This window comes from Bufo bufo, chromosome 2, assembly GCF_905171765.1.
Source record: "Bufo bufo chromosome 2, aBufBuf1.1, whole genome shotgun sequence".
Lineage (NCBI taxonomy): Eukaryota > Metazoa > Chordata > Amphibia > Anura > Bufonidae > Bufo > Bufo bufo.
In genome coordinates, this window is record NC_053390.1 from 828,415,805 (window position 1) to 828,442,609 (window position 26,805).

The 26,805-nt window shown below is 41.9% G+C and overlaps 1 protein-coding gene across 2 annotated transcripts; it reads left to right on the forward strand.

The window, feature by feature from the left end:
* Nucleotides 1–16,082: 16,082 nt before the first annotated feature.
* NAGK (N-acetylglucosamine kinase) lies at nt 16,083–25,116 on the forward strand. Of its 2 annotated transcripts, none has more exons than XM_040419367.1 (10): nt 16,083–16,157; nt 17,157–17,241; nt 18,218–18,316; nt 18,553–18,691; nt 18,939–19,049; nt 19,145–19,257; nt 19,677–19,764; nt 21,137–21,234; nt 22,029–22,107; nt 24,152–25,116. In XM_040419367.1, the coding sequence occupies exons 1-10, from the start codon at nt 16,102–16,104 to the stop codon at nt 24,340–24,342; spliced, it is 1,059 nt and encodes a 352-aa protein (XP_040275301.1). In that variant the 5' UTR covers nt 16,083–16,101; the 3' UTR covers nt 24,343–25,116. The 2 variants fall into 2 exon arrangements, with proteins under 2 accessions (XP_040275301.1, XP_040275302.1); XM_040419368.1 differs by lacking the exon at nt 16,083–16,157 and adding an exon at nt 16,358–16,377.
* The last annotated feature ends 1,689 nt before the right edge of the window (nt 25,117–26,805 follow it).

A 26,805-nucleotide genomic window follows, 5' to 3' on the forward strand; every position in this document is an offset into this window, starting at 1 on the left:
ATGAGATACTATGGTAGTGTTATATATAGGAGCACTCTGGTAGTACTGTGTATGGGGGCATTATGGTAGTGTTATATATAGGAGCACTCTGGTAGTACTGTGTATGGGATACTATTGTAGTGTTATATATAGGAGCACTCTGGCAGTACTGTGTATGGCATACTATGGAAGTGTTATATATAGCAGCACTCTGGTAGTATTGTGTATAGGATACTATGGTTATGTTATATATAGGAGCACTCTGGCAGTACTGTGTATAGGATACTATGGTTATATTATATATAGGAGCACTCTGGTAGTACTGTGTATAGGATACTATGGTAGTGTTATATATAGGAGCACTCTGGTAGTATTGTGTATAGGATACTATGGTAGTGTTATATATAGGAGCACTCTAGCAGTACTGTGTAAGGGATACTATGGTAGTGTTATATATAGGAGCACTCTGGCAGTACTGTGTATAGGATACTATGGTAGTGTTATATATAGGAGCACTCTGGTAGTACTGTGTATAGGATACTATGGTAGTGTTATATATAGGAGCACTCTAGCAGTACTGTGTATAGGATACTATGGTACTGTTATATATAGGAGCACTCTAGCAGTACTGTGTATGAGGACACTATGGTAGTGTTATATATAGGAGCACTCTAGCAGTACTGTGTATGGGATACTATGGTAGTGTTATATATAGGAGCACTCTAGCAGTACTGTGTATGAGATACTATGGTAGTATTATATATAGGAGCACTCTGGCAGTACTGTGTATTTAATACTATGGTAGTGTTATATATAGGAGCACTCTGGCAGTACTGTGTATGGGATACTATGGTAGTGTTATATATAGGAGCACTCTGGTAGTACTGTGTATGAGATACTATGGTAGTGTTATATATAGGAGCACTCTGGTAGTACTGTGTATGGGATACTATGGTAGTGTTATATATAGGAGCACTCTGGCAGTACTGTGTATGGAATACTATGGAAGTGTTATATATAGCAGCACTCTGGTAGTATTGTGTATAGGATACTATGGTTATGTTATATATAGGAGCACTCTGGCAGTACTGTGTATAGGATACTATGGTTATATTATATATAGGAGCACTCTGGTAGTACTGTGTATAGGATACTATGGTAGTGTTATATATAGGAGCACTCTGGTAGTACTGTGTATAGGATACTATGGTAGTGTTATATATAGGAGCACTCTAGCAGTACTGTGTAAGGGATACTATGGTAGTGTTATATATAGGAGCACTCTGGCAGTACTGTGTATAGGATACTATGGTATTGTTATATATAGGAGCACTCTGGTAGTACTGTGTATAGGATACTATGGTAGTGTTATATATAGGAGCACTCTAGCAGTACTGTGTATAGGATACTATGGTACTGTTATATATAGGAGCACTCTAGCAGTACTGTGTATGAGGACACTATGGTAGTGTTATATATAGGAGCACTCTAGCAGTACTGTGTATGGGATACTATGGTAGTGTTATATATAGGAGCACTCTAGCAGTACTGTGTATGAGATACTATGGTAGTATTATATATAGGAGCACTCTGGCAGTACTGTGTATTGAATACTATGGTAGTGTTATATATAGGAGCACTCTGGCAGTACTGTGTATGGGATACTATGGTAGTGTTATATATAGGAGCACTCTGGTAGTACTGTGTATGGGGGCATTATGGTAGTGTTATATATAGGAGCACTCTGGCAGTACTGTGTGTAGGATACTATGGAAGTGTTATATATAGGAGATTTCTGGCAGTACTGTGTATGGGATACTATGGTAGTGTTATATATAGGAGCACTCTGGTAGTACTGTGTATGAGATACTATAGTAGTGTTATATATAGGAGCACTCTGGCAGTACTGTGTATGGGATACTATGGTAGTGTTATATATAGGAGCACTCTGGCAGTACTGTGTATGGGGGCACTATGGTAGTGTTATATATAGGAGCACTCTGGTAGTACTGTGTATGGGATACTATGGTAGTGTTATATATAGGAGCACTCTGGCAGTACTGTGTATGGGATACTATGGTAGTGTTATATATAGGAGCACTCTGGCAGTACTGTGTATGGGATACTATGGTAGTGTTATATATAGGAGCACTCTGGCAGTACTGTGTATGGGGGCACTATGGTAGTGTTATATATAGGAGCACTCTGGCAGTACTGTGTATGGGATACTATGGTAGTGTTATATATAGGAGCACTCTGGCAGTACTGTGTATGGGATACTATGGTAGTGTTATATATAGGAGCACTCTGGTAGTACTGTGTATGAGATACTATGGTAGTGTTATATATAGGAGCACTCTAATAGTACTGTGTATGGGGGCATTATGGTAGTGTTATATATAGGAGCACTCTGGTAGTACTGTGTATGGGATACTATTGTAGTGTTATATATAGGAGCACTCTGGCAGTACTGTGTATGGAATACTATGGAAGTGTTATATATAGCAGCACTCTGGTAGTATTGTGTATAGGATACTATGGTTATGTTATATATAGGAGCACTCTGGCAGTACTGTGTATAGGATACTATGGTTATATTATATATAGGAGCACTCTGGTAGTACTGTGTATAGGATACTATGGTAGTGTTATATATAGGAGCACTCTGGTAGTACTGTGTATAGGATACTATGGTAGTGTTATATATAGGAGCACTCTAGCAGTACTGTGTAAGGGATACTATGGTAGTGTTATATATAGGAGCACTCTGGCAGTACTGTTTATAGGATACTATGGTAGTGTTATATATAGGAGCACTCTGGTAGTACTGTGTATAGGATACTATGGTAGTGTTATATATAGGAGCACTCTAGCAGTACTGTGTATAGGATACTATGGTACTGTTATATATAGGAGCACTCTAGCAGTACTGTGTATGAGGACACTATGGTAGTGTTATATATAGGAGCACTCTAGCAGTACTGTGTATGGGATACTATGGTAGTGTTATATATAGGAGCACTCTGGCAGTACTGTGTATGAGATACTATGGTAGTATTATATATAGGAGCACTCTGGCAGTACTGTGTATTGAATACTATGGTAGTGTTATATATAGGAGCACTCTGGCAGTACTGTGTATGGGATACTATGGTAGTGTTATATATAGGAGCACTCTGGTAGTACTGTGTATGGGGGCATTATGGTAGTGTTATATATAGGAGCACTCTGGCAGTACTGTGTGTAGGATACTATGGAAGTGTTATATATAGGAGATTTCTGGCAGTACTGTGTATGGGATACTATGGTAGTGTTATATATAGCAGCACTCTGGCAGTACTGTGTATGGGGGCACTATGGTAGTGTTATATATAGGAGCACTCTGGTAGTACTGTGTATGAGATACTATAGTAGTGTTATATATAGGAGCACTCTGGCAGTACTGTGTATGGGATACTATGGTAGTGTTATATATAGGAGCACTCTGGCAGTACTGTGTATGGGATACTATGGTAGTGTTATATATAGGAGCACTCTGGCAGTACTGTGTATGGGATACTATGGTAGTGTTATATATAGGAGCACTCTGGCAGTACTGTGTATGGGGGCACTATGGTAGTGTTATATATAGGAGCACTCTGGCAGTACTGTGTATGGGATACTATGGTAGTGTTATATATAGGAGCACTCTGGCAGTACTGTGTATGGGATACTATGGTAGTGTTATATATAGGAGCACTCTGGCAGTACTGTGTATGGGATACTATGGTAGTGTTATATATAGGAGCACTCTGGCAGTACTGTGTATGGGGGCACTATGGTAGTGTTATATATAGGAGCACTCTAGCAGTACTGTGTATGGGATACTATGGTAGTGTTATATATAGGAGCACTCTGGCAGTACTGTGTATGGGGGCACTATGGTAGTGTTATATATAGCAGCACTCTGGTAGTACTGTGTATGAGATACTATGGTAGTGTTATATAGAGGAGCACTCTAGCAGTACTGTGTATGGGATACTATGGTAGTGTTATATATAGGAGCACTCTGGCAGTACTGTGTATGGGATACTATGGTAGTGTTATATATAGGAGCACTCTGGCAGTATTGTGTATGGGATACTATGGTAGTGTTATATATAGGAGCACTCTGGCAGTACTGTGTATGGGGCACTATAATAGTGTTATACATAGGAGCACTCTGACAGTACTGTGTATGGAATACTATGGAAGTGTTATATATAGCAGCACTCTGGTAGTACTGTGTATAGGATACTATGGAAGTGTTATATATAGGAGCACTCTGGCAGTACTGTGTATAGGATACTATGGTAGTGTTATATATAGGAGCACTCTGGTAGTACTGTGTATAGGATACTATGGTAGTGTTATATATCGGAGCACTCTGGCAGTACTGTGTATAGGATACTATGGTAGTGTTATATATAGGAGCACTCTGGCAGTACTGTGTGTATGGGATACTATGGTAGTGTTATATATAGGAGCACTCTGGCAGTACTGTGTATGGGATACTATGGTAGTGTTATATATAGCAGCACTCTGGCAGTACTGTGTATGGGATACTATTGTAGTGTTATATATAGGAGCACTCTGGTAGTACTGTGTATGGGATACTATTGTAGTGTTATATATAGGAGCACTCTGGCAGTACTGTGTATGGAATACTATGGAAGTGTTATATATAGCAGCACTCTGGTAGTATTGTGTATAGGATACTATGGTTATGTTATATATAGGAGCACTCTGGCAGTACTGTGTATAGGATACTATGGTTATATTATATATAGGAGCACTCTGGTAGTACTGTGTATAGGATACTATGGTAGTGTTATATATAGGAGCACTCTGGCAGTACTGTGTATAGGATACTATGGTAGTGTTATATATAGGAGCACTCTGGTAGTACTGTGTATAGGATACTATGGTAGTGTTATATATAGGAGCACTCTAGCAGTACTGTGTATAGGATACTATGGTACTGTTATATATAGGAGCACTCTAGCAGTACTGTGTATGAGGACACTATGGTAGTGTTATATATAGGAGCACTCTGGCAGTACTGTGTATGGGATACTATGGTAGTGTTATATATAGGAGCACTCTGGTAGTACTGTGTATGGGGGCATTATGGTAGTGTTATATATAGGAGCACTCTGGCAGTACTGTGTGTAGGATACTATGGAAGTGTTATATATAGGAGATTTCTGGCAGTACTGTGTATGGGATACTATGGTAGTGTTATATATAGCAGCACTCTGGCAGTACTGTGTATGGGGGCACTATGGTAGTGTTATATATAGGAGCACTCTGGTAGTACTGTGTATGAGATACTATAGTAGTGTTATATATAGGAGCACTCTGGCAGTACTGTGTATGGGATACTATGGTAGTGTTATATATAGGAGCACTCTGGCAGTACTGTGTATGGGATACTATGGTAGTGTTATATATAGGAGCACTCTGGCAGTACTGTGTATGGGATACTATGGTAGTGTTATATATAGGAGCACTCTGGCAGTACTGTGTATGGGGGCACTATGGTAGTGTTATATATAGGAGCACTCTGGCAGTACTGTGTATGGGATACTATGGTAGTGTTATATATAGGAGCACTCTGGCAGTACTGTGTATGGGATACTATGGTAGTGTTATATATAGGAGCACTCTGGCAGTACTGTGTATGGGATACTATGGTAGTGTTATATATAGGAGCACTCTGGCAGTACTGTGTATGGGGGCACTATGGTAGTGTTATATATAGGAGCACTCTAGCAGTACTGTGTATGGGATACTATGGTAGTGTTATATATAGGAGCACTCTGGCAGTACTGTGTATGGGGGCACTATGGTAGTGTTATATATAGCAGCACTCTGGTAGTACTGTGTATGAGATACTATGGTAGTGTTATATAGAGGAGCACTCTAGCAGTACTGTGTATGGGATACTATGGTAGTGTTATATATAGGAGCACTCTGGCAGTACTGTGTATGGGATACTATGGTAGTGTTATATATAGGAGCACTCTGGCAGTATTGTGTATGGGATACTATGGTAGTGTTATATATAGGAGCACTCTGGCAGTACTGTGTATGGGGCACTATAATAGTGTTATACATAGGAGCACTCTGACAGTACTGTGTATGGAATACTATGGAAGTGTTATATATAGCAGCACTCTGGTAGTACTGTGTATAGGATACTATGGAAGTGTTATATATAGGAGCACTCTGGCAGTACTGTGTATAGGATACTATGGTAGTGTTATATATAGGAGCACTCTGGTAGTACTGTGTATAGGATACTATGGTAGTGTTATATATCGGAGCACTCTGGCAGTACTGTGTATAGGATACTATGGTAGTGTTATATATAGGAGCACTCTGGCAGTACTGTGTGTATGGGATACTATGGTAGTGTTATATATAGGAGCACTCTGGCAGTACTGTGTATGGGATACTATGGTAGTGTTATATATAGCAGCACTCTGGCAGTACTGTGTATGGGATACTATTGTAGTGTTATATATAGGAGCACTCTGGTAGTACTGTGTATGGGATACTATTGTAGTGTTATATATAGGAGCACTCTGGCAGTACTGTGTATGGAATACTATGGAAGTGTTATATATAGCAGCACTCTGGTAGTATTGTGTATAGGATACTATGGTTATGTTATATATAGGAGCACTCTGGCAGTACTGTGTATAGGATACTATGGTTATATTATATATAGGAGCACTCTGGTAGTACTGTGTATAGGATACTATGGTAGTGTTATATATAGGAGCACTCTGGCAGTACTGTGTATAGGATACTATGGTAGTGTTATATATAGGAGCACTCTGGTAGTACTGTGTATAGGATACTATGGTAGTGTTATATATAGGAGCACTCTAGCAGTACTGTGTATAGGATACTATGGTACTGTTATATATAGGAGCACTCTAGCAGTACTGTGTATGAGGACACTATGGTAGTGTTATATATAGGAGCACTCTAGCAGTACTGTGTATGGGATACTATGGTAGTGTTATATATAGGAGCACTCTAGCAGTACTGTGTATGAGATACTATGGTAGTATTATATATAGGAGCACTCTGGCAGTACTGTGTATTGAATACTATGGTAGTGTTATATATAGGAGCACTCTGGCAGTACTGTGTATGGGATACTATGGTAGTGTTATATATAGGAGCACTCTGGTAGTACTGTGTATGGGGGCATTATGGTAGTGTTATATATAGGAGCACTCTGGCAGTACTGTGTATGAGATACTATGGTAGTGTTATATATAGCAGCACTCTGGCAGTACTGTGTATGGGGGCACTATGGTAGTGTTATATATAGGAGCACTCTGGTAGTACTGTGTATGAGATACTATAGTAGTGTTATATATAGGAGCACTCTGGCAGTACTGTGTATGGGATACTATGGTAGTGTTATATATAGGAGCACTCTGGCAGTACTGTGTATGGGATACTATGGTAGTGTTATATATAGGAGCACTCTGGCAGTACTGTGTATAGGATACTATGGTAGTGTTATATATAGGAGCACTCTAGCAGTACTGTGTATAGGATACTATGGTAGTGTTATATATAGGAGCACTCTGGCAGTACTGTGTATGAGGACACTATGGTAGTGTTATATATAGGAGCACTCTAGCAGTACTGTGTATGGGATACTATGGTAGTGTTATATATAGGAGCACTCTGGCAGTACTGTGTATGAGATACTATGGTAGTATTATATATAGGAGCACTCTGGCAGTACTGTGTATGGGGGCACTATGGTAGTGTTATATATAGGAGCACTCTAGCAGTACTGTGTATGGGATACTATGGTAGTGTTATATATAGGAGCACTCTGGCAGTACTGTGTATGGGGGCACTATGGTAGTGTTATATATAGCAGCACTCTGGTAGTACTGTGTATGAGATACTATGGTAGTGTTATATAGAGGAGCACTCTAGCAGTACTGTGTATGGGATACTATGGTAGTGTTATATATAGGAGCACTCTGGCAGTACTGTGTATGGGATACTATGGTAGTGTTATATATAGGAGCACTCTGGCAGTATTGTGTATGGGATACTATGGTAGTGTTATATATAGGAGCACTCTGGTAGTACTGTGTATAGGATACTATGGTAGTGTTATATATCGGAGCACTCTGGCAGTACTGTGTATAGGATACTATGGTAGTGTTATATATAGGAGCACTCTGGCAGTACTGTGTGTATGGGATACTATGGTAGTGTTATATATAGGAGCACTCTGGCAGTACTGTGTATGGGATACTATGGTAGTGTTATATATAGCAGCACTCTGGCAGTACTGTGTATGAGATACTATGGTAGTGTTATATATAGGAGCACTCTGGTAGTACTGTGTATGAGGACACTATGGTAGTGTTATATATAGGAGCACTCTGGCAGTACTGTGTATAGGATACTATGGTAGTGTTATATATAGGAGTACTCTAGCAGTACTGTGTATGGGATACTGTGGTAGTGTTATATATAGGAGCACTCTAGCAGTACTGTGTATGGGATACTATGGTAGTGTTATATATAGGAGGACTCTGGCAGTACTGTGTATAGGATACTATGGTAGTGTTATATATAGGAGTACTCTAGCAGTACTGTGTATGGGATACTATGGTAGTGTTATATATAGGAGCACTCTAGCAGTACTGTGTATGGGATACTATGGTAGTGTTATATATAGGAGCACTCTGGCAGTACTGTGTATGAGATACTATGGTAGTGTTATATATAGGAGCACTCTAGCAGTACTGTGTATGAGGACACTATGGTAGTGTTATATATAGGAGCACTCTAGCAGTACTGTGTATGGGATACTATGGTAGTGTTATATATAGGAGCACTCTAGCAGTACTGTGTATGAGATACTATGGTAGTGTTATATATAGGAGCACTCTGGTAGTACTGTGTATAGGATACTATGGTAGTGTTATATATAGGGGCACTCTGGCAGTACTGTGTATGGGATACTATGGTAGTGTTATATATAGGAGCACTCTGGCAGTACTGTGTATAGGACACTATGGTAGTGTTATATATAGGAGCACTCTAGCAGTACTGTGTATGAGGACACTATGGTAGTGTTATATATAGCAGCACTCTGGCAGTACTGTGTATGGGGGCACTATGGTAGTGTTATATATAGGAGCACTCTAGCAGTACTGTGTATGAGGGCACCATGGTAGTGTTATATACAGCAGCACTCTGGCAGTACTGTGTATGGGATACTATGGTAGTGTTATATATAGGAGCACTCTGGCAGTACTGTGTATGGGATACTATGGTAGTGTTATATATAGGAGCACTCTGGCAGTACTGTGTATAGGACACTATGGTAGTGTTATATATAGGAGCACTCTAGCAGTACTGTGTATGAGGACACTATGGTAGTGTTATATATAGCAGCACTCTGGCAGTACTGTGTATGAGATACTATGGTAGTGTTATATATATAGGAGCACTCTGGTAGTACTGTGTATGAGGACACTATAGTAGTGTTATATATATGAGCACTCTAGCAGTACTGTGTATAGGATACTATGGTAGTGTTATATATAGGAGCACTCGGGCAGTACTTTGTATGGGAGCACTATGGTAGTGTTATATATAGGAGCACTCTGGTAGTACTGTGTATGGGATACTATGATAGTTTTATATATAGGAGCACTCTGGCAGTACTGTGTATGGGATACTATGGTAGTGTTATATATAGGAGCACTCTGGCAGTACTGTGTATGGGGGCACTATGGTAGTGTTATATATAGGAGCACTCTGGTAGTACTGTGTATGAGATACTATGGTAGTGTTATATATAGGAGCACTCTGGTAGTACTGTGTATAGGATACTATGGTAGTGTTATATATAGGAGCACTCTGGCAGTACTGTGTATGAGATACTATGGTAGTGTTATATATATAGGAGCACTCTGGTAGTACTGTGTATGGGGGCACTATAGTAGTGTTATATATAGGAGCACTCTGGCAGTACTGTGTATAGGATACTATGGTAGTGTTATATATAGGAGCACTCTGGTAGTACTGTGTATGAGGGCGCTATGGTACTGTTATATATAGGAGCACTCTGGCAGTACTGTGTATGGGGGCACTATGGTAGTGTTATATATAGGAGCACTCTGGTAGTACTGTGTATGAGATACTATGGTAGTGTTATATATAGGAGCACTCTGGTAGTACTGTGTATGAGATACTATGGTAGTGTTATATATAGGAGCACTCTGGTAGTACTGTGTATAGGATACTATGGTAGTGTTATATATAGGAGCACTCTGGCAGTACTGTGTATGGGATACTATGGTAGTGTTATATAGAGGAGCACTCTGGTAGTACTGTGTATGGGATACTATGGTAGTGTTATATATAGGAGCACTCTGGCAGTACTGTGTATGAGATACTATGGTAGTGTTATATATAGGAGCACTCTGGCAGTACTGTGTATGGGATACTATGGTAGTGTTATATATAGGAGCACTCTGGCAGTACTGTGTATGGGGGCACTATGGTAGTGTTATATATAGGAGCACTCTGGTAGTACTGTGTATGGGATACTATGATAGTGTTATATATAGGAGCACTCTGGCAGTACTGTGTATAGGATACTATGGTAGTGTTATATATAGGAGCACTCTGGCAGTACTGTGTATGGGGGCACTATGGTAGTGTTATATATAGGAGCACTCTGGTAGTACTGTGTATGGGATACTATGATAGTGTTATATATAGGAGCACTCTGGCAGTACTGTGTATGGAATACTTTGGTAGTGTTACATATAGCAGCACTCTGGCAGTACTGTGTATGAGATACTATGGTAGTGTTATATATAGGAGCACTCTGGCAGTACTGTGTATGGGGGACTATGATAGTGTTATATATAGGAGCACTCTAGCAGTACTGTGTATGGAATACTTTGGTAGTGTTACATATAGCAGCACTCTGGCAGTACTGTGTATAGGATACTATGGTTATATTATATATAGGAGCACTCTGGTAGTACTGTGTATAGGATACTATGGTAGTGTTATATATAGGAGCACTCTGGTAGTACTGTGTATAGGATACTATGGTAGTGTTATATATAGGAGCACTCTAGCAGTACTGTGTATGGAATACTTTGGTAGTGTTACATATAGCAGCACTCTGGTAGTACTGTGTATGGGATACTATGGTAGTGTTATATATAGGAGCACTCTAGCAGTACTGTGTATGGAATACTTTGGTAGTGTTACATATAGCAGCACTCTGGTAGTACTGTGTATGGGATACTATGGTAGTGTTATATATAGGAGCACTCTAGCAGTACTGTGTATGGAATACTTTGGTAGTGTTATATATAGGAGTACTCTAGCAGTACTGTGTATGGGATACTATGGTAGTGTTATATATAGGAACACTCTGGCAGTACTGTGTATGGGATACTATGGTAGTGTTATATATAGGAGTACTCTGGTAGTACTGTGTATGGGATACTATGGTAGTGTTATATATAGGAGTACTCTAGCAGTACTGTGTATGGGATACTATGGTAGTGTTATATATAGGAGCACTCTGGCAGTACTGTGTATGGGATACTATGGTAGTGTTATAAATAGGAACACTCTGGCAGTACTGTGTATGGGATACTATGGTAGTGTTATATATAGGAGTACTCTAGCAGTACTGTGTATGGGATACTATGGTAGTGTTATATATAGGAGCACTCTGGCAGTACTGTGTATGGGATACTATGGTAGTGTTATATATAGGAGCACTCTGGCAGTACTGTGTATGGGGGCACTATGGTAGTGTTATATATAGGAGCACTCTGGTAGTACTGTGTATGGGATACTATGATAGTGTTATATATAGGAGCACTCTGGCAGTACTGTGTATAGGATACTATGGTAGTGTTATATATAGGAGCACTCTGGCAGTACTGTGTATGGGGGCACTATGGTAGTGTTATATATAGGAGCACTCTGGTAGTACTGTGTATGGGATACTATGATAGTGTTATATATAGGAGCACTCTGGCAGTACTGTGTATGGAATACTTTGGTAGTGTTACATATAGCAGCACTCTGGCAGTACTGTGTATAGGATACTATGGTAGTGTTATATATAGGAGCACTCTAGCAGTACTGTGTATGGAATACTTTGGTAGTGTTACATATAGCAGCACTCTGGTAGTACTGTGTATGGGATACTATGGTAGTGTTATATATAGGAGCACTCTAGCAGTACTGTGTATGGAATACTTTGGTAGTGTTACATATAGCAGCACTCTGGTAGTACTGTGTATGGGATACTATGGTAGTGTTATATATAGGAGCACTCTAGCAGTACTGTGTATGGAATACTTTGGTAGTGTTATATATAGGAGCACTCTAGCAGTACTGTGTATGGGATACTATGGTAGTGTTATATATAGGAACACTCTGGCAGTACTGTGTATGGGATACTATGGTAGTGTTATATATAGGAGTACTCTGGTAGTACTGTGTATGGGATACTATGGTAGTGTTATATATAGGAGTACTCTAGCAGTACTGTGTATGGGATACTATGGTAGTGTTATATATAGGAGCACTCTGGCAGTACTGTGTATGGGATACTATGGTAGTGTTATAAATAGGAACACTCTGGCAGTACTGTGTATGGGATACTATGGTAGTGTTATATATAGGAGCACTCTGGCAGTACTGTGTATGGGATACTATGGTAGTGTTATAAATAGGAACACTCTGGCAGTACTGTGTATGGGATACTATGGTAGTGTTATATATAGGAGTACTCTAGCAGTACTGTGTATGGGATACTATGGTAGTGTTATATATAGGAGCACTCTGGCAGTACTGTGTATGGGATACTATGGTAGTGTTATATATAGAAGCACTCTGGCAGTACTGTGTATGGAATACTTTGGTAGTGTTATATATAGGAGCACTCTGGTAGTACTGTGTATGGGATACTATGGTAGTGTTATATATAGGAACACTCTGGCAGTACTGTGTATGGGATACTATGGTAGTGTTATATATAGGAGTACTCTAGCAGTACTGTGTATGGGATACTATGGTAGTGTTATATATAGGAACACTCTGGCAGTACTGTGTATGGGATACTATGGTAGTGTTATATATAGGAGTACTCTGGTAGTACTGTGTATGGGATACTATGGTAGTGTTATATATAGGAGTACTCTAGCAGTACTGTGTATGGGATACTATGGTAGTGTTATATATAGGAGCACTCTGGCAGTACTGTGTATGGGATACTATGGTAGTGTTATATATAGGAGCACTCTGGCAGTACTGTGTATGGGATACTATGGTAGTGTTATAAATAGGAACACTCTGGCAGTACTGTGTATGGGATACTATGGTAGTGTTATATATAGGAGTACTCTAGCAGTACTGTGTATGGGATACTATGGTAGTGTTATATATAGGAGCACTCTGGCAGTACTGTGTATGGGATACTATGGTAGTGTTATATATAGAAGCACTCTGGCAGTACTGTGTATGGAATACTTTGGTAGTGTTATATATAGGAGCACTCTGGTAGTACTGTGTATGGGATACTATGATAGTGTTATATATAGGAACACTCTGGCAGTACTGTGTATGGGATACTATGGTAGTGTTATATATAGGAGTACTCTAGCAGTACTGTGTATGGGATACTATGGTAGTGTTATATATAGGAACACTCTGGCAGTACTGTGTATGGAATACTTTGGTAGTGTTATATATAGGAGCACTCTGGTAGTACTGTGTATGGGATACTATGGTAGTGTTATATATAGGAACACTCTGGCAGTACTGTGTATGGGATACTATGGTAGTGTTATATATAGGAGTACTCTAGCAGTACTGTGTATGGGATACTATGGTAGTGTTATATATAGGAGTACTCTAGCAGTACTGTGTATGGGATACTATGGTAGTGTTATATATAGGAGCACTCTGGCAGTACTGTGTATGGGATACTATGGTAGTGTTATATATAGAAGCACTTTGGCAGTACTGTGTATGGAATACTTTGGTAGTGTTATATATAGGAGCACTCTGGTAGTACTGTGTATGGGATACTATGGTAGTGTTATATATAGGAACACTCTGGCAGTACTGTGTATGGGATACTATGGTAGTGTTATATATAGGAGTACTCTAGCAGTACTGTGTATGGAATACTATGGTAGTGTTATATATAGAAGTACTCTGGCAGTACTGTGTATGGAATACTTTGGTAGTGTTATATATAGGAGCACTCTGGTAGTACTGTGTATGGGATACTATGGTAGTGTTATATATAGGAGTACTCTGGTAGTACTGTGTATGGGATACTATGGTAGTGTTATATATAGGAGTACTCTAGCAGTACTGTGTATGGGATACTATGGTAGTGTTATATATAGGAGCACTCTGGCAGTACTGTGTATGGGATACTATGGTAGTGTTATATATAGGAGCACTCTGGCAGTACTGTGTATGGGATACTATGGTAGTGTTATAAATAGGAACACTCTGGCAGTACTGTGTATGGGATACTATGGTAGTGTTATATATAGGAGTACTCTAGCAGTACTGTGTATGGGATACTATGGTAGTGTTATATATAGGAGCACTCTGGCAGTACTGTGTATGGGATACTATGGTAGTGTTATATATATAGGAGCACTCTGGTAGTACTGTGTATGGGATACTATGGTAGTGTTATATATAGGAGCACTCTGGTAGTACTGTGTATGGGATACTATGGTAGTGTTTTATATAGGAGCACTCTGGCAGTATTCTATATGGTGCATCTGAATAACAAGCACACAGATCGCCCCCTAGTGTTGGTCCCATGTAGCTGTGAGGGGGGGGGGGGGGAGAAACCCTGCTATGTACAGAAGAAGCAGAGTAGCAGAGTAGCTGAGCTCATCATGTATCTTCTGGAATAATCCTCTTACATGTAGCATCTATGGTGCAACGATCAGACGTCTACGACCACGGTAACGCATGCGTTTACCACAGAGTTGGTTGATAACGTCTGCTTACACTGCAGTGTCTGATAACGGGGAGCAGAGCAGGTATCAGACAGGATAGGCTGCAGATGTGCTGCCCCTTTAAGACCCCCTTATACACAGACATCTAAACCTGCAAAAACTCATTTCAGGGAGGTTTTCTTTTTTTTTCTTTCACAAACTTTTTATGACATTTTCCAGACATCTGCAGTATCTGCACACTGTGCTCTATGGTGCGGAGGACGGGGCTCATTACCCTGCCCCAAATTATCCTATTTATGTATACAATTAAAGGGATTCTGTCCCCACCTATAAGTCCTGTGAGCTAAACATCTGCTCATGTCCAGGGTGGCAGCATTCTGATTTCTAAGGTGGCCTTATAAAAGCTATTTGTGGCTTTATTCTGCGGAAAAACAGGTTTTACTAACCTGTCAATAATTGAATTAAGGTGCCCAAGCAGGGGAGGTCTGTGGATGCATGGTGTCCGGCCGCACGCATCGCCGTTCGTGCCCAGCGCCGCCTCTCCCTCCCCCTCCTCCCGCTTTGAGATCCCGATTATCCACCCCACTGTAGGGAAAAAACAAGCATCCAGGGGGGTGTGAATTTAACACTGGGGTAAATAATATAGTTAAAACGGAGGGTTAAATGTGTAAATATATTTTAAAAAAATACATCTCTCTCAATAGTTCTATAGCTACTGAATGAGACAGAAGAAGGGATGCCTTTAACATATAGATCTCCTTGAGAAGCCAATTTGACCCTAAAGGGTTAATTCAACCTGTAATCTAAACTGTGTCCTGTCACTTCTCTTCTCTCTCTGCTCTGCTATCAGTGAACCTTTCCGGGATATATGGACGTCAGGGAGCCGCTATCTAATAGCGGGAGACTCCCTGAACGTCCGGGAGACTTGAGATCCCTGTATATAGCACCATGATAATGTGCACAGGGCTGTACAGAGGGGCTGCTGCACAGTGTGTGCAGTGCTGTGGAGCCCGCCCTGTGCTGTGGAGCTGTCACTTCCTGCTCAGTCAGCTGATCAGGAGGTCACATGACCAGCCCTGTCTGCAGAGGGGCCATGCCTGCGGTGTATGGAGGAGTGGAAGGGTAAGGCTGCTCTGTGTCCTGAGGGGGCTGCAGAGATGGGTTTGTCATTGAACTCTTTGCACACTGTGTAGAGAGCACTACGTGACCGTCTCAGCTCTGCTGCATCTTCTGTATGTGAATGTGACATGCATGCAGGAAGAGCACTCTGTTTCCTGTTCTGAGATATTGAGTATGTCTCATACATGAGCAAATTATGGGACGTTGCGAGCGGGGGACACAGGTGAGGAGAACCAGCAGCGTGGTGTGAACAGAGCCGAACGGCATTCTCCATCGGGTGTGGAGAGATTAGTTCAGGACGGGAAGTGCAACAGCAGAGGAGACCGTATGAAACCGGGGTAGCCCCTTGTATGGGTCCTTGTGGGTCAGGAGCCATGATGGGACCTGAGCGGTCAATGCCATATTGTGTAGACAGAACCCTTGTTACCCCCTGACTATTGACCTATTCTGGTCAATGGAAATATATCGAAGAAGCCTGCGCCGCTCAGTGGTGTCCTCTTTCCTATGATTGTCAGATAGCTTCAAATATTCCTCTCGTTATGAAGCTACCACCAGCAGACTATGACTCATCGACTGACCTGATGCAGAAGGAGGCAGGATCCTTCAGACCAGGCCGTCCACATTCCAATTATAGTTTAATTTTCTGGTCTCATTGGATGACAGTAGAAGACAATAAGGTCATCTGGTAATCCGTAGATGCTGAGATGACACTGGCCACCGCTGCTGTATGTCGCAGTTATTTCACCTCTACCCATTCTGCTCCCACAAGTTGTTAACCCTTCATGTCACCACTCGCTGTTGTTCTCTCATTTCCCATTCTTCATATGCTTTTCTGAGTGTTGAGCATGAAAGGTTTGGTAGATTTGTTTAAAAAAGAAACCAAGAAAGCACAGTGTTGTAAGGTTCTTCTGACTCTATTCTGAAATTTAGGATGTCCTAACGATCCCCCCCCCCCCCCTCCAGTATATGAGTAATAATGCACATGCTCTATGGTCTTTCCAGGGGAGGAACACACTCCAAAGCAGTTTTGATCTCAGAAGATGGACAGATCTTGTCTGAGACCAACGGACCTTGCACCAACCACTGGGTAAGGAACAGGAGAGGCTCCATCATAATGGACAAAATGGGCTACAATTGGCTTCAAAGACTATAATCCAATTTTATTATTGGATGTGTAGAGCAGTGTTTCCCAACTAGTGTGCCTCCAGCTGTTGCAAAACTACAACTCCCAGCACGCCAACACAGCCAAAGGCTGTCCGGGCATGCTGGGAGTTGTAGTTTTGCAACAGCTGGAGGCACACTGGTTGGGAAACACTGGTGTAGAGGAGGATGGACTATTTAGATTCTGGACTGCATGGTGGTCACTACTCCTTCTACTTTGTATGTCTCGCCAGCGCAATATCAAACAGGGTCATGATAAAATAGCCAAAAATAATTATATGTTGGGAGGTTATGACATTGTCCATGATAGGAACGTGTTAGAGTTGGTCCAACGTGGATTTTTCCCAGTACAAAACCCCATCGTCAAATAGCAGAGGAAACTTTCGCAAAAATCAGAGTGAGGACTTTCACCATGGACTTCACCCTTTTGCTGTGCTTTGCAGTAGAGTGAAATCTGTGGTCACTCCGTGGCTAAATCTGCATACAAAAAGTCTCGATTTTGTTGCAGATACACCACAGAAACCAGATTTCTTCCACTACGAGTGGCTGGGCCTTAACGCCTCCGCTCATGGAGTGTATGCACTAGTTTCTGATACTGGTGTATATGTAGGAAAGTCATCAAGGTGGCTACACTACACGAAATAGCTGACGATCGGACGCTTGTTTGGCCGACAGTTATTTGTTCAACTGTCCTATAACCTGCCCCATGTCAGATTCCTCTCATATTCCACATGGGAACAAGCCCCCAAAGTCGGGGATGAGCCAAGGGGCTCCCATGAGCTGGTTCCAATCGTTCCAACATCAGTGGGCTTGACAAAACTTTATAGTAATGGTCCATTAGAGGACTCACCCTGGTTTTACTTCTAACGCTTTCACCAAACATGTTTTCCCTTTTGTTCCAGTTGGTCGGCACAAAGAGATGTTTAGAGGCGATCGATTCCATGGTGACAGAGGCTAAGCAGAAGGCAGGGCTGGACCCACAGGTTCCTATCAAATGCCTGGTAAGATTGGAGGGGTGGAAGCCGTGAAGCATCTTTACTTCAAGTGTTCCTCAAGCCAAAAACAAAAAACCTGACCGTTCCCCTGGATCTATAGGGTTCATGCTTCAGGCAACCTCCTTAGAAGTCCATGGACCTTTACTGTACTTCCAAATGTGTCCTACTACTTCATATGAAGGCGTATAGAGGTGTTTTCTGTTGGATTCCATACGATCATGGCCTAATTTTCCTCATTGCAGGGCATGTCGCTGAGTGGTGGAGAACAGAAAGAAGCCATCGATATGATCGAAGAGATGCGGCAGAGCTTTCCACAGCTCAGTGAGAGCTACTTCATCTGCAATGATGCCATAGGGGCCATCGCCACTGCTACAAAACTGGGTAGGATCCTTAAATCAGTATCGGGGCTTGTTGGAGTCCTGGGTTCGAGACTGCCCAAGAACAACAACTGCATGGAATTTTTATGTTCTTCCCGTGTTTGTGTGAGTTTCCTCCCGGTGCTTGGGTATGGGTTCCCTCTCACATTGTAAAAAGCACACTGGTCATTCACCCTCTTGTCCTCCAATGTCTTCTTATATCTTCTGATTGTCTCCGGCTGGTCTAATACTTTATGAATTCCTTCCTACAGGGGGCATTGTGCTGATATCAGGGACCGGATCGAACTGCAAACTGTTGAACCCAGATGGTTCTGTGTCTGGATGCGGAGGCTGGGGGCATCTGATGGGTGATGAGGGATCAGGTGAGGGTGCATATCCATGGACATGTATTATTGCTGAACTCTCAATCAATTTTTTCTGGTTTATAGGAATCTTGTATGCTCTTTGTACATTGCAGCTTACTGGATAGCTCACCGAGCCATCAAGACCGTGTTTGACACCATTGACAACCTGGTGGATCCAGAATTTGACATCTGCTACGTGCAGGAAGCTATGTTCAGCTACTTCCAGGTAATATGTCTTGTATATCTCGAGAGCAGGCTCCATGCCATGTAACTGGCCTAGTAAAGCTAATGGCCATAGAGAGAGACAGGGAGGTCTATGCAGCTTTATGAAGTTTGGGTGACTCCAGGATAAAGTGATAGCTCCACAGCTCTAACAATGGCTCCTGTAAGTTAGCTTATCCCTGGACCCAGCTTCAGCATTAAAGATGGTGGCAGGAGCACAGCTGGCTGACTTTCTCACACATAAGTCCATGTTCCCATCCCCATTCTGTGACATTTTGAGAAATTTGCGGCAAATAAAAGCAACATTGCCTCTAGTAAAAGTGACATGAAAAATACCACAGATAAGTGTCCACCATTATATGGATAAAACGCAGTGAGGCTAGTCTATAATTCAGTAATTATTCCTCATTCATGATTTTGCAGGTTTCTGATCGGCTGGGGATTCTCACTCATCTGTATCGAACTTTCGAGAAGTCCAGGATTGCGGGATTCTGCGTCAAGTTGGCAGAAGGTAATACAAGGACAACTATATTGGTCTGTCTTTTCTAACTGGCTCTGCTATGGGTTCACTGCTGCAGGCTGGCTCTGCTATGGGTTCACTGCTGCAGGCTGGCTCTGCTATGGGTGCACTGCTGCAGGTTGGCTCTGCTATGTTGTAGACTGGCTCTGCTATGGGTTCACTGCTGCAGGCTGGCTCTGCTATGGGTGCACTGCTGCAGGTTGGCTCTGCTATGTTGTAGACTGGCTCTGCTATGGGTTCACTGCTGCAGGCTGGCTCTGCTATGGGTTCACTGCTGCAGGCTGGCTCTGCTATGGGTGCACTGCTGCAGGTTGGCTCTGCTATGTTGTAGGCTGGCTCTGCTTTGGGTTCACTGCTGCAGGCTGGCTCTGCTATGGGTTCACTGCTGCAGGCTGGCTCTGCTATGTTGTAGGCTGGCTCTGCTATGCGTGCGCTGTTGTAGGCTGGCTCTGCTATGCGTGCGCTGTTGTAGGCTGGCTCTGCTATGCGTGCGCTGTTGTAGGCTGGCTCTGCTATGCGTGCGCTGTTGTAGGCTGGCTCTGCTATGCGTGCGCTGTTTTAGGCTGGCTCTGCTATGTGTGCGCTGTTGTAGGCTGGCTCTGCTATGTGTGCGCTGCTGTAGGCTGGCTGTGCTATGTGTGCGCTGCTGCAGCTGGCTCTGCTATGGGTGCACCGCTGCAGGCTGGCTCTGCTATGTGTGCGCTGCTGCAGGCTGGCTCTGCTATGTTGTAGGCTGGCTGTGCTATGTGTGCGCTGCTGCAGCTGGCTCTACTATGGGTGCACCGCTGCAGGCTGGCTCTGCTATGTGTGCGCTGCTGCAGGCTGGCTCTGCTATGTTGTAGGCTGGCTGTGCTATGTGTGCGCTGCTGCAGCTGGCTCTACTATGGGTGCACCGCTGCAGGCTGGCTCTGCTATGTGTGCGCTGCTGCAGGCTGACTTTGCTATGTTGTAGGCTGGCTGTGCTATGTGTGCGCTGCTGCAGCTGGCTCTGCTATGTGTGCGCTGTTGTAGGCTGACTCTGCTATGTTGTAGTCTGACTTTGCTATGTGCGCGCTGTTGTAGGCTGGCTCTGCTATGTGCGCGCTGTTGTAGGCTGGCTCTGCTATGTGCGCGCTGTTGTAGGCTGGCTCTGCTATGTGTGCGCTATTGTAGGCTGGCCCTGCTATGTGTGCGTTGTTGTAGGCTGGCTCTGCTATGTGTGCGCTGCTGCAGGCTGGCTCTGCTATGTGTGCGCTGCTGCAGGCTGGCTCTGCTGTGTGGTGTAGCAGTCTTATCTGCAGCAGGACCCTACAGTATACCTCAGATCTCTCTGATGTACTGCACTACAGATGTGATATCTTATGGGGTCCTTCTTTCATTTTAGGTGCTAACAAGGGGGATGCTTTATGTCGTTCAGTTTTCCGCAGCGCTGGTGAAATCCTTGCGCGTCATGTTGTGGCTGTGATGCCGAAGATCGATGAGGTCAGTAGAAAGCGCTTTTAAAATATTGCACAGGCACCACTGATTCCTGGGGCTGTCGTCCCAGAAGGAAGCTCCATCACTACCTCCCCGGCTTCCAGCATATGGACATTGTGCATACAAAGCCTTCTGATACCCAGTACAGCGGTATCATCTGGGTCCTGTAGGACAGGATTATTTGGGTACAGTATGGCAGATTTATTAGGGATTCTGCTTACCACTATATGGTGCTATTACTTGAGCAAATGTTATTCTTAATGCAGTTTTTGTTCATTAACGAAAGAATTTTAGGAGCATGGCTTGGGTGAAAAAATTCTGAAATAATATGGACATTATATGGCGGTAGTTTTTAGGTGCTGTATTTCTCTGTATAAATGAACAGCTTGGTGATCACAAGCAGTCCTATAGAGAACTATTGGAGCAACAGAGCACACGTTCGACCTGCCACTCCACTCGGATGGGGGGGACACAGCACCTCTGTTTTCAGTATCTGTGGGGTCCCAGCAGTCGGACACCCACTGACCATTCAAACCTGGCACAATACCTTTAATATATGGAGTGTAGAGCTGGGTCACATTTGTCTATAACCCCCCCAAAAAAATAGAAAGAATGGTCAGATCACCCCTGAATGGCAGTGACAGATTTAGGATAAAGAGCACTGTGGGTCCCATCCAGACGCTGGCGGAACTGGCCGATTGAGCATGATCATGGTCAGTAATGGAGCATGAGGCTGTGTCTATACCAACGTTTCGACCGACTGTCTCCACATTTCAGCTGTTGTCTCTTTTTATGCCTAGGTCTTATTCCAGGGGGAGCTGGGTCTTCCAGTGCTGGCTGAAGGCTCAGTGTGGAAGAGCTGGGATCTTCTAAAAGACGGTAAGTATGTCCAAATAGGTGGGAATTAGATGGAGTAAAAGTAGGACATGATCCCTCCAGATGATCGGCTGAGGTTCGTATGAGTGTCCAGATCTGAGCATGAGTTTCATGAAAGATCACCTACCATGTGACCGTGGGTCTGTGGACAGACGGACACCTTACTGGTGGGAAATCGGAAAGGGGAACTCAATGGTCAGGGGAAAGGCATCGCATTATACAAACGAAGGGATTATCCTCCAACATGAGAAACATTTAATAGATTGGTATTTATCGCCCATTTACTTCCATTGTAAAAAGTTGCCCGTACAATTGCGCTTCTCCAGGGGGTATTGACTCCCAGCATGATCCTTTTGATTTCCCCCCCTTGAGTTCTCACTTATTGCTATCCCTGCCTAGTGTGTCGGTTGTCCATGTTTTATCCTATACAGTTTCATCTTATTGGTCTTTTTTCCAATAAAATTTGGTTATTTTTGCGTCTCGCGATGGATAATGCTCCTCAGGCCAAGTCGCTTTCTTTGACTGAAGCACAAGACGTGATAGACAACTAAAGTGCGTTCAGAAAGTCTTCAGACCTTTTCATTTTTTGCTATGTTGCAGGTCCATCGTTCTGCACTCATAATGAGAAAGTGAGAACAGAATGTTAGAAATCTTTACTGTTTTATAGAAAAGGGAAAACTACAATCTTCCATTGACATAAGTATTCACACCCTTTACTCTTGACTTAATTGAAGCCCCTTTAGCAGTGAGTCCAGCCTCCAGTCTTCTTGGGGATGATGCCACAAGGTTTACACCTGAATTTGGGGATTTTCCACCATTCTTTTCTGCAGATCCTGTCAAGCTCTGTCAGGTTGGATGGGAATGTCAGTGGACAGCCATCTGCAGGTCTCTCCAGAGATGTTCCATTGGGTTCAGGTCAAGGCTCTGGCTAGGCCACTCAAGGAGTTGTCCCTAAGTTGATCCTGTGTTGTCTTGGCTGTGTGCTTAGGGTCATTGTCTTGTTGGAAAGTGAACCTTCAGCCAAGTATGAGGTCCAGAGCACTGTGGATCAGCTTTCCCTCAACTCTGACCATCACCATGATTCACTGTAGGGATGGTATTAGGCCGATGATGGTTTCCTCCAAACATGATGCTTAGAATTGAGGCCAAAAAGTTCAGTCTCCGTTTCATCAACCAGAAAATCTTGTTTCTGACAGTCTGAAGTGGTCTTTAGGTGCTCAGTCTTTGTGCTTTTTTTGTAAACATTTGTGTCTTCTACTGAGGAGAGGCTTCTTTCTGATCACTCTGCCATAAAGCCAAGATTGCTGGAGTGCTGCAGTGATGGTTGAAACTCTGGAAGTTTCTCCCATCTGTACACAGGATCTTTGGAGCTCAGCCAGAGTGAACATTAGGTTCTTGGTCAACTTCCTTACCAAGGATCTTCTCCCCCGATTACTTAGTTTGGTGGGGTGGGGTGGCCAGCTGTAGGAAGAGTCCTGGTTGTTCCAAACTTTTTCCATAAAATAATTATGGAGGTCACTGTGCTCTTGGGAACTTTCAATGCGGCAGTTTTTGTCTCCTTCTCCAGATCTGTGCCTCCACACAATCCTGTCTCTGAGCTCTACAGAAAGGTCTCTCCTTCTCATGGCTTGGTTTTTGCTCTAAATGTATTGTCCACTGTGACATCTTATATAGACAGGTCCAAATCATGTCCAATCAACTGAATTTACCACAAGTGACTCCAGTCAAGGTGTAGAAACATCTCAGAGATGAAGAGAAATGGGAGGCCCCAGAGCTAAATATGAAGAGTCACAGCAAAGGGTCTGAATACTTATGTCCATGAGAAGATGTAGTTTTTTTTATTTTTTATTATAGTTTGCACTTTGTTATTATGGGTTATTGAGTTCAGAATGATGGGGGAAATGTGATTTTTTTTTTATATATATAGGAGCTACATAACAAAATTAGAAAAAAGTTAAAAGGTCTGAAGACTTTCTGAATGCACTGTATATAGAGCTGTGATAGGGTGCTCACAGTGGTCCAGAGGTTTATGTCTTCTCCATTGTAGGGTTCATCGAGGTCCTGGACAAAGCTCGGAACAGCCCCTCTGGAAGCCATCTTACCCGATTCAGTCTTCTGACACTCAAGCAGTCATCAGCCGTGGGTGGAGCCAGCCTGGCCGCAAAGAATATTGGGATTGATTTACCAATCAACTACCAGGATAACGTCCATGTCTTCTACAGCCACAGTTTCTCATGAGCCTCAGAGGAGTCCAGCGCCGGTCACTGCCTCCTCTCATACAGAATATCTGTAATTATGGCAGCCATGTCCATCATCCATGTCTAACGATATAACCTCTTAGGGCATTATGGGGGAATTTTATCAAAACTGGTGTAAACTAGAACTGACTTAGTTGCCCATAGCAACCAATCAGATTCCACCTTTCATTTTGAAAAGGAGCGCTGAAAAATGAAAGGTGGAATCTGATTGGTTCCTGGGGTCAACTGAGCCGGTTTTCCTTTACACCAGTTTTGATGAATCTACTGCATACAAAATTCTTGTTTACATCAAGAGACAGACTTGAAACTTCTCACAGCTGAGAGTTTGTTACAGTTGTCTCCAGACGGCTCTGATCTCAGTAATAAGCCTTTGCTTATTACAGTGCATGGGTCTGGAGTGCAGATGGTTCAGCTCACAGAGGATTCAACTGTAACAACCCCCCAGCTGTGAGAAGACAACAGACAGGCTACATATGAACAAAACCTCACTCCTCGTTCATGTGTTATTGCATTGAAATCTTAGTAGTTTACTGGGATTTTTGGGAACTCTATCAATTATATAAAAAATCTACAATCCTTGTTTTATTTACCCAGATTCTAATGAATGACCAAAATGTATGAGCGCTGACCAGGCATCACTGGAGGTCAGTCTGGTAATGGACCTCTTACTGCTTTTTAATGTAAAGTTTTGATTCAAGAAAAGATTTTCAATGATTAATTCGCTTTGATCAACACAAATAAAAATTCATATATACTCCATGGTCAGTTTATAGGGGAACTAGTACAAACCAGGGGCGTAACTACCATAGTGGCCGCTATGGGGCTCGGGGCAAGAGGGGGCCCAGTTGGGATCATCTCCTCTTCTACTGGGGGTCAAAACTTGGTCAGGACTGTACCCTCTAAAGAGAGAAATTTTAGCAAGCAAAGCAGTGGAAAAAAATGGCCCAAGGGTCATTGAAAGGGGTTTAGGCGGAAACCCTTCTGTCCTGTGTGGGGGGCCCGGTTTGATCCTTGCTATGGGGCCCTTACTTCTTTATGTACACCACTGGTACAAACTGAACCATTATACTGCTCCTATGTACAAGAATATACCGTAACTACTATAATACTGCTCCTATGTACTAGAATATAACCACTATAATACTGCTCCTATGTACAAGAATATAACTACTATAATACTGCTCCTATGTACAGGAATATAACTACTATAATACTGTTCCTATGTACAAGAATATAACTACTATAATACTGCTTCTATGTGCAAGAATATAACTACTATAATACTGCTCCTATGTACAGGAGTATAACTACTATAATACTGCCTCCTATGTACAAGAATATAACTGCTATAATACTGCTCCTATGAACAAGAATATAACTACTATAATACTGCTCCTATGTACAAGAATATAACTACTATAATACTGCTCCTATGTACAAGAATATAACTACTATAATACTGCTCCTATGTACAAGAATATAACTACTATAATACTGCTCCTATGTACAAGAATATAACTACTATAATACTGCTCCTATGTACAGGAATATAACTACTATAATACTGCCTCCTATGTACAAGAATATAACTACTATAATACTGCTTCTATGTACAAGAATATAACTACTATAATACTGCCTCCTATGTACAAGAATATAACTACTATAATACTGCCTCCTATGTACAGGAGTATAACTACTATAATACTGCTCCTATGTACAAGAATATAACTACTATAATACTGCTCCTATATACAAGAATATAACTACTATAATACTGCCTCCTATGTACAAGAATATAACTACTATAATACTGCCTCCTATGTACAAGAATATAACTACTATAATACTGCTCCTATGTACAAGAATATAACTACTATAATTAGTGCTCCTATGTACAAGAATATAACTACTATAATACTGCTCCTATGTACAAGAATATAACTACTATAATACTGCTCCTATGTACAAGAATATAACTACTATAATACTGCTCCTATGTACAAGAATATAACTACTATAATACTGCTCCTATGTACAAGAATATACCTACTATAATACTGCTCCTATGTACAAGAATATAACTACTATAATACTGCTCCTATGTACAAGAATATAACTACTATAATACTGCCTCCTATGTACAAGAATATAACTACTATAATACTGCTCCTATGTACAAGAATATAACTACTATAATACTGCCTCCTATGTACAAGAATATAACTACTATAATACTGCCTCCTATGTACAAGAATATAACTACTATAATACTGCTCCTATGTACAAGAATATAACTACTATAATTAGTGCTCCTATGTACAAGAATATAACTACTATAATACTGCTCCTATGTACAAGAATATAACTACTATAATACTGCTCCTATGTACAAGAATATAACTACTATAATACTGCTCCTATGTACAAGAATATAACTACT